Genomic DNA, 15,591 nt, shown 5'->3' on the forward strand with positions numbered 1-15,591 from the left:
CGATCAGGATTGCTGCATCTGCAGTTCTGGTCACACTTTTCTGATTGGAGTTCCATGAAGAAAGAAGGTAAGAAACGAAGGTCTAAAAAGTATAACACTCTCTTACTGTGATCCAAGTAACTTATTTACACAAGGTAGAATTATTACATCTTAGATTCTGCTTTAGAGTGGGTGAATAACTAGAGGTTATAGATTCAAAACCATTGGCTAAAGATCTAGAGGGGAGATGAGGTGAAATTGTTTCACTCAGAGTTGTCAGGATCTGGAACGCTCTACCTGAAAAGGTGGCAAATGCTGATTCCATAAATAATTTGAAAAGTGAGTTGGGCATGTACTTTAGGATGAGAAACTTACAGGGTTACCGACAAAAGCACAACTGCTCTGTCAAAGACCCAGCAAGGGTGCGATGGGTCAAATGGCCTCTTTCTGTGCTGTACGTTTCTAGGATTTTGTGATGAAAGTTACTGTTGTCTGTGTATCTTTCGAGGGAACTATAAACAAACGGGTAGTTTTTTGTTGCAAGGATTGTGGAGTCAGGGAGGCTCCTCGTGGCAGCCATGGGGGCCGCTGAAGAATTCTGAGTGAGGCAAGCCTGTCCCACTCACCAGGAACAAATTTTGCAGAAGGGTCCTTCAACAGACTTAACATATTCCTCGTTAAGATATTCATGGGGCCTAACTCTTGTTTTACGTGGCTGGTGGGGCACCTTAAAAATTGGCCTGACAAATTTAGCAGTGGACCTGTGCAGATTGGGTGCAGGCCGTGCCATTGATAAATTGGTGTGACTTGCGTTTATTTTACACCCAAACGAATGGGGCACAATAAAAACCAATTTCTACGCCAACATGTCCATCCACAATGGTATCATTCTCCTAGACTGCCACCTTGTCAGTAGTGAGAGTCAACTCTGAAGAGTTAAAACACTTTGATCATTGGAGAGAAACTTTTGTTTGAAGATTATATTGGCTAAATTCTTCCAACTGTTGAAAAGATCATATGAGGGCCACAGTCCAACATCAGCTTGTGCTGTTGGCTCTCAGTCAAGAACTTCTGCTATCTGAATGCACTCTTTCTCATAAGAATATAGTGCAGTAAAGTAGCTCCCTCCAACCCACTCAGAAGACAAATAGTTGCTTTGAGTAACTGTGAGTTCAAATAATTAGGACTCACAGGTTAAAGATTGAATTTGAATGAGGAGTAGAAGAACAATTCACAAAATGCTTGGTTGTTAGGTTAATCATTTTTTAATTTCGTTGTAGGATCTATTACCACAACACACAGTTTTGATAGAGAGAATCAGCGAGAATATACCGTGTCAGTGACAGCAACGGACCAAGCTCAGGAGCCACTGATCGGCATTTGTCAGATGATCATACTCATAGCTGATGAAAATGACAATGATCCAAAATTTGAGAACAGTCGTTACCAATGTAAGCATCAAACACTGGACGCTGCCACCCATAAATAGCTCCAAGATGCTTAATCTGATTTATTTGATGTTCTAGTGATGTTGATGTTCTGTGCAATAACCAGTGATGTGGTACTGTAATTTCCTGTCCCCTGGTCCACATTTTCCTTGCCAGTGAACAACCTCTAATTCTTATCCCCTGTGACTCACACTTGACAAAATTAATTCAGGATCTGAAAACAAAACAGCGTTTTCATGCTGTCTCTTCTGTTTATGCAATGAAGTAAATATTGAGTGCCTTCAATAATTAAAAAAATTTCCAAAACATACATGTTATTTGCAAGAGTGTTGTCATTTCTCAATAGACAATGCTTTTTTCCCCTCCTCTCCTGTACTGAAGGTGCTTGGCTATGGGTCAACATGTACTGTCCCATCCAGCATCTTCCTCAGGTGACTATTCTTCACGTGTGTGTATAGACATAAATTTTTCCTCTCTGTGGGTCAGTGATACCGATCTAAGTTGTTGGATTCCAACTGTTGCTCTGGTTGAGATCAGCATCTGCTTGGGATTGAACCGAAGACTTTCCTGGTCTGTGTGTTTCGGTTCCGTGCTGGGAGATGCACCTACTTTTGGTCCTCTAACAGTCCTCTTCTGTACTGACTGCCCAGAGTTTAGGAGAGTGGCCTTTTCCTCCTATTTTTCCACTTTCCCTATGGGGAATTACCTGGCCTCCACTTGGTGCCTTAGCAGCTTTGCAAAAATCAGGCACTCTCACATAGAAACATAGAAACATAGAAACATAGAAACATAGAAACTAGGTGCAGGAGTAGGCCATTCGGCCCTTCTAGCCTGCACCGCCATTCAATGAGTTCATGGCTGAACATGCAACTTCAGTACCCCATTCCTGCTTTCTCACCATACCCCTTGATTCCGCTAGTAGTAAGGACTTCATCTAACTCCTTTTTGAATATATTTAGTGAGTTGGCCTCAACAACTTTCTGTGGTAGAGAATTCCACAGGTTCACCACTCTCTGGGTGAAGAAATTCCTCCTCATCTCGGTCCTAAATGGCTTCCCCCTTATCCTTAGACTGTGTCCCCTGGTTCTGGACTTCCCCAACATTGGGAACATTCTTCCTGCATCTAACCTGTCTAACTCCGTCAGAATTTTAAACGTTTCTATGAGGTCCCCTCTCATTCTTCTGAACTCCAGTGAATACAAGCCCAGTTGATCCAGTCTTTCTTGATAGGTCAGTCCCGCCATCCCGGGAATCAGTCTGGTGAACCTTCGCTGCACTCCCTCAATAGCAAGAATGTCCTTCCTCAGGTACACAATACTCCAGGTGTGGCCTCACCAAGGCCCTGTACAATTGTAGCAACACCTCCCTGCCCCTGTACTCAAATCCCCTCGCTATGAAGGCCAACATGCCATTTGCTTTCTTAACCGCCTGCTGTACCTGCATGCCAACCTTCAATGACTGATGTACCATGACACCCAGGTCTCTTTGCACCTCCCCTTTTCCTAATCTGTCACCATTCAGATAATAGTCTGTCTCTCTATTTTTACCACCAAAGTGGATAACCTCACATTTATCCACATTATACTTCATCTGCCATGCATTTGCCCACTCACCTAACCTATCCAAGTCGCTCTGCAGCCTCATAGCATCCTCCTCGCAGCTCACACTGCCACCCAACTTAGTGTCATCCGCAAATTTGGAGATACTACATTTAATTCCCTCGTCTAAATCATTAATGTACAGTGTAAACAGCTGGGGCCCCAGCACAGAACCTTGCGGTACCCCACTAGTCACTGCCTGCCATTCTGAAAAGTCCCCATTTACTCCTACTCTTTGCTTCCTGTCTGACAACCAGTTCTCAATCCATGTCAGCACACTAGGCAATCTTACCAACAGTCTGTATTTTACAAATCCGTCACGCAGCTCACTACAGTCTTGTCGTCTTATCATTACACACTACTAAGGAGTCTGTGTTGAAATTAATATAACTCAAGGACGTAATTATAAGTGAGATGAGGAGGAGTGATCAAGTTTAAGTACAATTTTTTAAAAGTCAGTAAACAAATAAGTTGGATGAAATCATTTTCTTCTGTACTTAGACTATTTGCGTGAAGACACACCAGTTGGCACTAGTTTCCTGCGTGCAGCAGCTCATGATGATGACCATGGAATCAATGCAGTCATCACTTACTCTATATCACGACAGCAGCCAGGGTATTTCCAGATCAGTCCCAGTACAGGCTGGATATATGTCAACCATCCCATTTCTCAGGTAAGGGTATGAGTACTGTAGTGTTAAAAGTGGAATCAGACAGAACATCGTCAAAGTCCTGCCAGTTCTAATACAGTCCCAAATGCTTAACTGCACAGCCATGAACTAGTCTAAATTTAACACTTATAATTTAAAAGGTCCATATCTGACTGTGTTCAATTCTTGCATTTGCATTTTAGAAAGAATAATATGAATTCTAAATGTATTGGCCTCAAAATTAGATCGCATTTCACTCATTTTACATATGTAAAATGGGCATCTAAGGTTCCATATTAGTTAGGGCTCCTCCTGGGCATGTGCCTAAAAATAGAGGGCCTAATTCCTGTGTGAGGTTCCCTTTGCAAAATTCGATTGCACATGATTGCAATATGCGCTCTGCATGATATGGTCAGATTCTTCAAATCCTTAATGGAATCATTGGAGGCTGCCACCAGAAAGGTAAATTTTAACTTTTTTACTTGTGGAGCTGGACATTAAACTGCTCGTCCACCAAACCCCTCCACTTGATTGCCTCCTGGGCTCCGCCCCAGAGGACCAATATCAGGTAGGCCGTGGCGCATGGTTCGTGAGGTTTCTGCCATTCTAGGGCAGGATGCTGGTGAACCTCCTAGGGAATGGTGGAGGGGGTCTCCACTGGTTCTAGGATTTTCCTGTGTCAAGTAAAAGATGGAACTTCTGTCTACCCCTTACAGCAAAAAACAGGCTGGGGGCAGGGCCAAGCGTGAGGGCTCTAGGACCCAGCATTGCACCAGGCAGTGAGACATACTGACCTCCACAAGGGGAGGCCCATCAATGGAGCCCAAACAAGGCAAGTGCCCTGGACTTAGAAGGATTAAAAAAAAATATTTTAAAAAATGCACCCAGATGGACTTCTTTGCTCAGGGGACCAAAAGGATGATTGCTGAAGCTCTGGGTGAGCAGGTGCCTGAGCAACCACTTCTCCCCAAAAGGGTGGAACAGTGTCAGAATTTTCGGCTACATTGGGCAGGTGGCCACCAGAGATGTAACCAAAGTGGCGCTTGCTCCTGCCTGACCTGTGCCAAAGAGGTGCCCTCCCATTGACTGTGCAAACTCCACAATCTGAGCAATGTCTAGCCCTATATTACAAGCTGGATATCTGCAACATAGTACAATGTCCAGCTTAGTGCTTGGACTTTAATTTTAAGAATCGTTACAATTTTGTTTTTAACAATACAGTTACTTAACAATGTCTTCACAACAAAAGGGAATAAAATCAGTTGTTTTCAGAATGAAGTTATCAATGTGGGTTATTCATTTTATTTTCATTACGTTTTCAATTTATGGGGCAATAGAGCTCCAGTTTATACTTTTGAATGCATTTTTGTTGCTAATGTTATTTCTGCTGATTGCACAGCAATAGCTAAATAAAATATAAATGAATGAATGAAATTGTGTCTCTGCCCAGGATTTTACAACTACTCACGTCAGTCGGAAGATGCCTTCAAGCCTACCCTAATATATATAATTCATTGACATGTTTGGGGACCTGATTACATTTCCCATGCTAAATTAAAAAAATCTCTGATTTGATCAAATCGTTGTCAGTTCTTGACATGTCTGTGTTCTAGATCGCTCACATCAGTCGTCAAATTATAGCAACTGACGGAGGCAATCGAAGCAGCAGCGTAGAACTAACAGTTACCATCACTAATATACATAACCAACCACCCCAGTGGGAGCAAGAAGAATATCGAATAACAATCCCAGAGAACACTACTCGAGACTTGAGGATTGTGGTATGTAATACATGTCAAATTATATAGCTTAATGGGTTTATGAGGATTAATGCAACATTTTTAGTAAAACAAAATTTCAATTCTGAAATGCGATACACTTCAAATTTTAATAAACGACAAGTTACATTCAAGTTAAATTATGTTAATTAACACTACAAATTCTGCCCTGCCTGAGATCAACATAGACCTGGGATCAAACCCGATTCCTCCTGGTACGTGTTGCTCAGCTGTTGCCCTCTATGACATGAAAAAAATGATCTTGTTGGAATTTTGGTCTAATTCTAACAAGATCATCTTCAGGGAATAATACAGGACAAACCTGATAAACATCTTTCATTGGATGAGCAGAAATCTGCTCCAATTAAATATTGGGTTGACCAAAACCATTGTCTTTGGTCCCCACCACCAACTCCATTCCCTAGCCACCGACTCCGTCACTCTCCCTGGCCACTGTCTGGGGCTGAGCCAGACTGTTCGCAATGTTGCCGTCTTATTTGAGCTGAGCTTCTGACTCCATATCCCCCCATTACCAAGACCCCTACTTCCACCTCCATAACATTTCCCGACTCCACCCCTGCCTCAGTTCATCTATTGAAATCCTCATCCATACCTTTGTTACCTCTAGAATCGACTTTCAAATGCTGGCCAGTCTCCCAACTTGCACCCTCTGTTTATCCACAACTCTGCTTCCCATATCCAAACTCGCACCAGTTCAACCATCACTGCTGTGCTCGCTGACCTACTTTGGCTCCCAGTCTGACCAACAGCTCGATTTTAAAATTCTCATCCTCATTTACAAACCTCACCCCTCCCTATTTCTGTAACCTCCTCCAGCCCTACAAGCCTTTGAGATATCTGTGCTCCTCCAATTCTGGCCTTTTGCGAATCCCTGATTTTCTTCGCTCCTCCATTGGTGGCCGTGCCTTCAGCTGCCTACTCTGGAATTCCATCCCTAAATCTCTCTGCCACTCTACCTCTCTCTTCTCCTTAAAACCTACCTCTTTGACCAAGCTTTCGTTCATCCGTCCTAATATTGCCTTATGTGGCTTGGTGTCGAATTATTTTTGATGATCGCTCCTGTGAAATGCCGAGGGACTTTTTACTACATTGAAAGCGCTATATAAATGCAAGTTGTTGTTCGTTTCTACCATTTTTCTCTCCTCCTTTCCTCTGGTGTATAGTTCCACATGCACTGCTTGCCTATCAGTACCTTGCCCAAATGGCAATTCTTCATGCACAGGATTAGCAGTCCATTCAACTAAAGCGACAGACACCGCAATTGAGGCTGATCCTGATCTCAGCTAATGTTCATATCCTTTCAGCTGAGGATAGCGGCCAAGAATAGGAAATTTAGGAGATTTTCCATTTCCTGGCCCAGAGGGCTGAGGCCAATTGTAATGCTCCAATTTCTGCCTTGGTTGAGACCAATACAGCCCATAAATCAAATCTGTCCTCTTCCTGGTCTTTATGGCTTATCTACTCACTGTTTAACTAATTAGACATCTGTTCATACAGATAACAGTTTCTTTTTTTCCCCCTCCTCTTCCAAGACTTTCCAGGCCATGAATGAAACCCTCTGCCATGTTCCTCTTCATCTACGAATGTTATTCCATCACTGGTCACACTGTGTTATGTAAGGGTGACCTTTCAAAGAACATTATCCTCCTTTGGGAATATTCCTGACCTCTTCTCGACACCTGCAACCAATGCAAATGTAAAATGGAAGGCAGACATTCTTCACATGGAGTGAATGAAATCAAGCTCACCCTAGACTGTGTTAACACATCCTCTAGTGGCTGGCTGAAAAACAGCACCTTTCACAACCATCATCATCATCATAGGCAGTCCCTCGAAGCACGGATGACTTGTTTCCACGCAAAAAAGGGATGAGTTCACAGGTGTTTCAATGAAGGACCTAATATTCCAGATCCCGAACTACATCTTGAAGGGTGGAAGATGCCTGTGCGTGGAATTTTTAACGTGTGGTGGCCGTTGCACACCAGCCACCACACTGGCTTGATAGAGCTTGGTCTTGGTCCAGTGGCAAGGATTACCCAAGACGACTGCTGCATGGACCTAGCGCACACATATCGTAGTGTGGGTTGGCCCGTGCTGCCCCAGGGCCCTCGCCTCTTCTGAGCCCCAAACTCACGCTTCTCCTGGGCCCCAGTCACTTCCATCGACAAACTCTTGCCTCTCTTTCGTCCCTCCTGCTGTGCCTGCCCAAACTGCAGTCAGCAACATGCGCTGCTCCCTGCAGTGGCATGCCACCATACGCTGCTCCCTCTAATGGCCTCGGCCTGTTGATGGTCTTGCACGCCGGGACCGTTCCGATTTCACAACCACCGGACATCTCAAAGCGCTTTACAGCCAATGAAGTACTTTTGGAGTGTAGTCACTGTTGTAATGTGGGAAACGCAGCAGCCAATTGCGCACAGCAAGCTCCCACAAACAGCAATGTGATAATGACCAGATAAGCTGTTTTGTTATGTTGATTGAGGGATAAATATTGGCCAGGACAGAGACAACATTCCTCTCCAGGAATCCAGGGAAAGGGAATGTAGGGGTACATGTGAGTTTCAGATTTGTGGTAATACGATTAGGAGATCCTTCTACCACATTTAGCCTGTAATCAGTCCATTTTTGTCACTACTTTCTTGTCTTTCTCTATTTTATCAGTATTATGCTTTTGAACATCCCTCAATTATTCCTTCTAAGCTGAAAGTACACTATCATACACATTCTTCCTCCTTTCTGTATTGTTAAAATCAAGATTCATTACACTGTCTACCTTAACTTATACTTTCTCTGGACCTCAAAACTGTGGAACTCTGCCTCCTTTTCTATCCTTCCTCCTATAAATTTCAGACATTTAAAACCCAAGTTTGGCTACACCTCAGCACGACATAGTTTACCCCGTCTTCTCTCCCATTCTGTTCAACCCTTGGTGGCATCCTGCACTATGGATCTTGGGTCTCCACCCAGGTTGCTCAAAAAATCTTCTAAAATCTTCTAAATCTTGAATGTTCTGTGAGATTGGAGCTGAAATTGGAAAGCAAGTTTCTCATTTCAGATTACTACTATGTTGCAACCTGAAGTTAGACATTTTGACAAAAGATCAAACTATTCTTAACTTAGAAATTTGAAGTGCAAACCTCAATCTGTACTTTTTGGTGCTCCAGCAAACCTTTCTGATTAAGGGGCCGAAATTGGTGAAAACCAATGGTCCGCCCCTTTCTCGGCGGTATGCCGGTGGTATGTCGTTTCATAGCGCCGGGTACCGCTGGGCGAAGTGTGCGCGATTTTCGTCACTTTTTTCTCGGCGGTATGCCGAGCGGAGTGCAGCAGGCGGAGCGGAGTGCAGCCGACGGTGTACAGGCGGTGAGTCCTTTTCACTCAGGAATCTTCGGGTCTTGAGTTGTGCGCAGGCACATGCTGCTGCAAAGCTCTGTACCCCCCTGCCCCGAGAGGCACCAACCAAAATCAACAGAGACTGCCAACCTGAGAGCGCTGTGCAGGTATGTGGGGGGTGGAGGGGATCGCTGCTGTGGGGGGAGATGACTACTTGAAGGGAGATCGCTACTTAATAAGAATATAAGAACATAAGAAATAGAAACAAGTGCAGGCTATACGGCCCCTCGAGCCTGCTCCGCCATTCAATACGATCATGGCTGATCTCTGATCATGGACTCAGCTCCACTTCCCTGCCCTCTCCCCATAACCCATTATCTTGTTATCGTTTAAGAAACTGTCTATTTCTGTCTTAAATTCATTCAATGTCCCAGCTTCCACAGCTCTCTGAGGCAGCGAATTCCACAGATTTACAACCCTCAGAGAAGAAATTTCTCCTCATCTCAGTTTTAAATGGGCGGCCCCTTATTCAAAGATCATGCCCTCAAGTTCTAGTCTCCCCTATCAGTGGAAACATCCTCTCTGCATCCACCTTGTCAAGCCCCCTCATAATCTTATACGTTTCGATAAGATCACCTCATTCTTCTGAATTCCAATGTGTTATGTATGTAATATCTCGATAGATTGAATACTGTAAACTAACACAGGTACAAACCTGGCTCTGCTTTATTAGGGCCCAAAGTGATTACATTATAGATGGCTTGCCTTTTATACCTGGGCCGCCTACGCGTGCTTCAGCCCAATAACCTCTGACAGTGGCGCCACCTGGTGGCTAGTAACCCCAAGCATATATACATGACAATATCCCTCTTTAAGATATTAGTAATAGTCTTTTTACAAATTGAGACTGTCCGGGGCTTTCCGCTCCTGAGTTGATCGTCTCAGTTCAACTCCAGCTTTGGGCGAGCGTTCTGAGTCTGTTAGGACTGGGGGCTGGGTAGCCGATCTGATGGGAGTGGCAATGACCATGTCAGGGATTGAAAGTCCAGATTCAGTGATGACAGCGGAGCCCTCTGATGACTGAGGGTAGGTTGGTTGGTCACTGATTGTGTCTTCCTCAGACTGTTCCGGTTCATCTGTGTGCCGCAGCTTTATCTGATCAACATGTTTCCTGCATGTTTGCCCATCCTTGAGCTTGACGATAAACACTCTGTTACCCTCCTTGGCCGTAACAGTACCGGCGAACCACTTGGACCTTGACCATAATTTAGTACATACGCAGGATTGTTAACAGAAATGTCGCGTGACACAGCAGCGTGATCATGATACCACTGCTGACTTTGACGTCTGTATTCAACATGATCATTCAAGTCAGGCTGGATAAGAGATAGCTTGGTCTTGAGACCTCTCTTCATCAATAGTTCAGCAGGGGGGACCCCGGTAAGCGTGTGGGGTCTTGTTCTGTAACTAAGCATGTCTGCAGTGAACCTTGAGTTACACGTTTCATACTCTGCTTGATGGTTTGGACAGCACGCTCTGCTTGACCATTAGATGCAAGTTTGAGTGGTGCTGACCTCACATGTTTGATACCATTGAGCTTCATGAACTCTTGAAAATCCAGACTAGTGAAGCAAGATCCGTTGTCGCTTATAACGATGTCGGGCAGACCATGAGTGGCAAACATGACATAAAGGCTCTCAATGGTAGCTGTGGATGTACTGGATGACATGATTATACACTCTATCCACTTGGAATATGCATCCACCACAACTAGAAACATCTTTCCCAGGAAGGGACCTACAAAGTCGATGTGGATCCTGGACCATGGTTTCGATGGCCACGACCATAGACTCAGCGGCGATTCCGCTGGAGCTTTACTTAGCTGCATGCAAGTGTTGCACTGATGCATACATGATTCCAGATCAGAGTCAATTCCAGGCCACCATACATGAGACCTGGCAATGGCTTTCATCATGACAATACCGGATGAGTGCTATGTAGATCATGTACAAATTTCTCTCTGCCTTTCTTTGGCATAACAAAACGATTACCCCACAGTAAACAATCTGACTGAATGGATAGTTTGTCTTTGCAATGATTGTAAGGTTTGGTCTCATCACCCATTTGCTTGGGTAGCAAACCAATCACCACCAAGGACACAACGTTTCACAACCGATAATATTGGGTCCTGGCTGATCCAGGCCTTAACTTGTTGAGCCGTGACAGGGGTTCCTTCACTTTCAAAAGCATCCATAATTAACAGTAGGTCTGCAGGTTGTGGCGTCTCCACCTCCGGTGTGAGCAACGGCAGACGGCTCAGTGCATCGGCACAATTCTCAGTGCCAGGTCTATGGCGAATGAAATAATCAAAGGCGGATAATGTCAGCGCTCACCTCTGGATGCGGGACGATGCATTGGTATTGATACCTTTGTTTTCCGAAAACAATGAAATGAGTGGCTTGTAATCTGTTTCCAGTTCAAACCGAAGACCAAACAGGTACTGATACATCTTTTTAACCCCATACACACAGGCTAATACTTCTTTTTCTACCATGCTGTAGGCTCTTTCCGCCTTTGACAAACTTTTAGAAGCATACGCAATAGGTTATAGTTTACCCGACTCATTAGTTTGTTGGAGCACGCAACCAACTCCATATGACGAAGCATCACAGGCCAATACTAGACACTTACACAGATCATAATGTACCAGCAGCTTGTTAGAGCAAAGCAGATTAGTAGCTTTCTCAAAAACTCTATCTTGAGACGCACCCCAAACCCAGTTGTCGCCTTTTTGCAGATTGTGCAGTGGCTCTAATGAAGTGCTCAATCTAGATAGGAATTACTGAAGTAATTGAGTAGACCAAGGAACGAACACAGCTCCGTCACATTCTGAGGTTTGGGTGCATTTTTGATGGCCTTGGTTTTCGTGTCCGTAGGCCTCATGCCATCAGCAGCAATTTTCCTCCCCAGGTATTATACTTCCGGTGCCATGAAGACGCACTTCAAACATTTCAGTCTGAGTCCCACTTTGTCCAGATAATGCAGAACCTCTGCCAGGTTGTTCAGATGTTCGGCGGTGTCACGACCTGTGACCAGGATGTCACCTTGGAACACGACAGTACTAGGGACGGACTTCAGTAGACTCTCCATGTTCCTCTGAAATATGGCTGCAGCCGAGCAAATTCCGAAAGGACACCTGTTGTAGATAAACAGTCCTTTATGAGTGTTGATGCACGCAAGTTTCTTCGACGTCTCGACCAGCTCCTGTGTCATGTAGGCCGACGTCAGATCCAGTTTAGTGGACGACTTCCCCCCGGCTAGCGTTGCAAACAGGTCATCAGCCTTCGGTAACGGGTTTCAAAACTCAGTTAATCGTAACCTTGTCGTCTCCACAAATCCTGACAGTGCCATCACTCTTCAACACAGGAACAATGGGGCTGGCCTAGTCATTAAATTTGACTGGTGATATGACCCCTTCACGCTGGAGTCTGTTCAGTTCGATTTCGACCTTCTCCCTCATCATATATGGAACTGCCCGAGCTTTATGATGGACGGGTCTTGCATCCGAGTCCACGTGGATCTGCACCTTGGCTCCCATGAAATTGCCAATGCCTGGTTCAAACAGCGAGGGGAACTTGCTCAGCACTTGAGCACGTGGTGTATCATCCTCCGATGACAACGCTTTGATATCGTTCCAATTCTATTTGATTTTTATAACCAGTTCCTGCCGAACAGCATTGGACCATTGCCTGGAACAATCCATAACGGTAAATCATGAACCGCACCATCATACGACACCTTGACTACTGCACTGCCAATCACCGTTATGAGTTCTTTAGTGTATGTACGGAACTTGACATTGACTGGGCTCAGCTTAGGCTTCACAGCCTTAGTATCCCACAGCTTGTCGAATGTCCTCTGGCTCATTATTGATTGACTCGCATCCGTGTTCAATTCCATCGGTACCGGCACACCATTAAGTTTCACATTAATCATTATCAGTTGGCTCTTTGTTAGGAACGAATACAGTCCATACAGTTCCTCCTCTGGTATCTCAAATTGCATATCCGGATCCGCGCTACACTGGTCATCATCCTCCATGTGGTGTGTCGCAGCACGCTTGCTCAGTTGCAGACACATGCGCTGGCGATGCCCCCATCTCAAACAGCCTTTACAAATGTACTGTTTAAACTGACACTGATGAGACCGATGATTGCCAACACGGTGAAACCAGATTCATTCCCGTTGGCGGAATTTAGCAGCCACAGGTTTCGCATACGCAGTCGAGTGGGCCCTGCCATATGCAGCTCTGCCAAACGACGATACAATCTTGTTTACCGTACTTGCCGAGTTCTGATTTTTCGATGATATCTGCTTTAAGTTTTTGTCCGTCGTCATGCATGCCTGGGCAATCATGACGGCCTTGCTCAAATCCAGCGTCTCCGCCGCCAGTAGCTTACGTAGGATCACCTCGTGGTTGATGCCGATTATAAAGAAGTCCCGCAGCATGTCTCCCAACGCGTTTTCGAACTTGCACGATCCAGCTAGATGTCTTAGGTGGGCAACGAATTCAGACACATCCTGGCCCTCAGAACGAACGTGCGTGTAGAATCAATATCGTGAGATGATGATGCCTTCTTCTGGTTTGAGATGGTCACGTACCAGAGCACACAATTCCTCATAGTCCTTGTCCGTTGGGCTTGCAGGCGAGAGAAGATTTTTTATGAGTCCATAGATTTTCGGACTGCAAACCGTGAGGACGACTGCCCTGCGCCTAACTGTGTTAGTGGGTTCCTCTATTTTGTTGGCCACGAAGTACTGGTCCAGGCGAGCTATAAAATCTGCCCAGTCCTCTCCCTCCACGAATCTCTCCAGAATTCCAATTGTGCTCATTTTTGCATGCGAAGGTTCTTAAGTTACCTGGTTGCCAAATTTTATGTATGTAATAACTCGAATACTGTAAACTAACACAGTTACAAACCTGGCTCTGCTTTATTAGGGCCCAAAGTGATTACATTACATGATGGCTTGCCTTTTATACCTGGGCCGCACACACGTGTGTACAGCGCAATGACCTCCGTCAGTGGCGCCGCCTGGTGGCTAGTAACCCCAAGCATACATACATGACACAATGAGTAGAGGCCCAACCTACTCAACCTTTCCTCATAAGTCAACCCCCTCATCCCCGGAATCAACCTAGTGAACCTTCTCTGATCTGCCTCCAAAGCAAGTATATCCTTTTGTAAATATGGAAACCAAAACTGCACACAGTATTCCAGGTGTGGCCTCAGCAATACCTTATGTAGCTGTAGCAAGACTTCCCTGCTTTTGTACTCCATCCCCTTTGCAATAAAGGCCAAGATTCCATTGGCCTTCCTGATCACTTTCTGTACCTGCATACTATCCTTTTGTGTTTCATGCACAAGTACCCCCAGGTCCTGCTGTACTGCAGCACTTTGCAATCTTTCTCCATTTAAATAATAACTTGCTCTTTGATTTTTCTGCCAAAGTGCATGACCTCACACTTTCTAACATTATACTCCATCTACCAAATTTTTACCCACTCACTTAGCCTGTCTATGTCCTATTGCAGACTTTTTGTGTCCTCCTCCCACATAGCTTTTCCTCCCATCTTTGTACTTGGAGGGAGATGGCTACTTGGAGGGAGTTCATTGTGGGGCGGGGGGAAGAGACTGGGGGGTGAGAGATAAAAAATAATTCACAGGTAAAGATGCAAAACGCCGACTGAAGATCGACTTAAAACCACCTTTTCCAAGGCAGTCTGCAGGGCAGGCAATGGTAAGTGATCAATTTGGCAATTTTGGGTGGTATGTCGGCGGTGTGCAGGGGCGGATGGTATGCATACTGCCTGGCGGTATGTCGCTGATGAATTTCCCGCCAGGCGATATGTGGACGGTATGTAGGTATTTTTTGATCAATTTCGCGCTTTTGGGCAGTATGTCGGTGGTCCGTAGGCGGTATGTGGTGGTATGTCCACCAGTTTCAGCCCCTAAATGTTTTCCTTTTATTGCTGTTCAGTTTAAATCACACACTCTGAAGAATTTTCTTTTGCCCAGAAATTAATTTCCAGAATTACAACTGACAATCTATGGCTATGTTTCTGATTTGACTTTTGTCTATTCTGTGATTTACAAAAGCAGGTTTCCCATGTAGGGTTGTCTGCAATGAAGCAAATTGTTACCAGCCTTTGAAACTAAAGGAACAGAAAAAAGTACACATTTTTGAAAGTGCTGCACCAGCTGCGCTCCTGTTTTGCAGTTGTCACCATGCACCCTGCAATATCTCTTGCAACTGACCATTCTTCATGTGAGCCAAGATTGTCAGCATGTTATTTGGCCATGAAGGAACATCATAGCTAATCCAAAACCTATCCTCATCCAACCCTCGCACAAGTGCAGTTTTCAGAAGAGACATTTGATAGCAACCAGGAGTAGAGATTTTGGCTGAATATTCTTTTAACTGAGTTATTTGGAGAGCTTGATTAACATTTTATTGAGTTTTGAAATAAACTGCATTAAGAACAATAAATTCCTGCAATCAAATAATGTAAAGCAGTAGGGAAATAAGACAATAAAAAATGTTAACATACAAATTCTAGCAGCGCCTTGCAGCTATAAAAAGCAGATGAGTACTTCAATCATCAAACTACATGAATATAAAAGCTATCACATTTCCTGAAACAAGAAAAGAGGAGCAGAGAAAAGAGAAATAACTGCAGGTTCATGCCCTGACTTAAGTGCCAGAACGTAAGCTTTTAAAAATC

General features: G+C 44.5%; 1 protein-coding gene across 1 annotated transcript in view; it reads left to right on the forward strand.

The window, feature by feature from the left end:
• The window catches only part of LOC139268496 (neural-cadherin), a 306,309-nt gene that overhangs the window by 217,454 nt on the left and 73,264 nt on the right, over nt 1-15,591 (forward strand). The window contains exons 10-12 of the mRNA XM_070886774.1: nt 1,260-1,430; nt 3,527-3,699; nt 5,289-5,456. Coding sequence (XP_070742875.1) covers nt 1,260-1,430; nt 3,527-3,699; nt 5,289-5,456 — 512 coding nt within the window. The remainder of the gene's footprint in view (nt 1-1,259; nt 1,431-3,526; nt 3,700-5,288; nt 5,457-15,591) is intronic.

Source organism: Pristiophorus japonicus, chromosome 1 (assembly GCF_044704955.1).
Source record: "Pristiophorus japonicus isolate sPriJap1 chromosome 1, sPriJap1.hap1, whole genome shotgun sequence".
Lineage (NCBI taxonomy): Eukaryota > Metazoa > Chordata > Chondrichthyes > Pristiophoridae > Pristiophorus > Pristiophorus japonicus.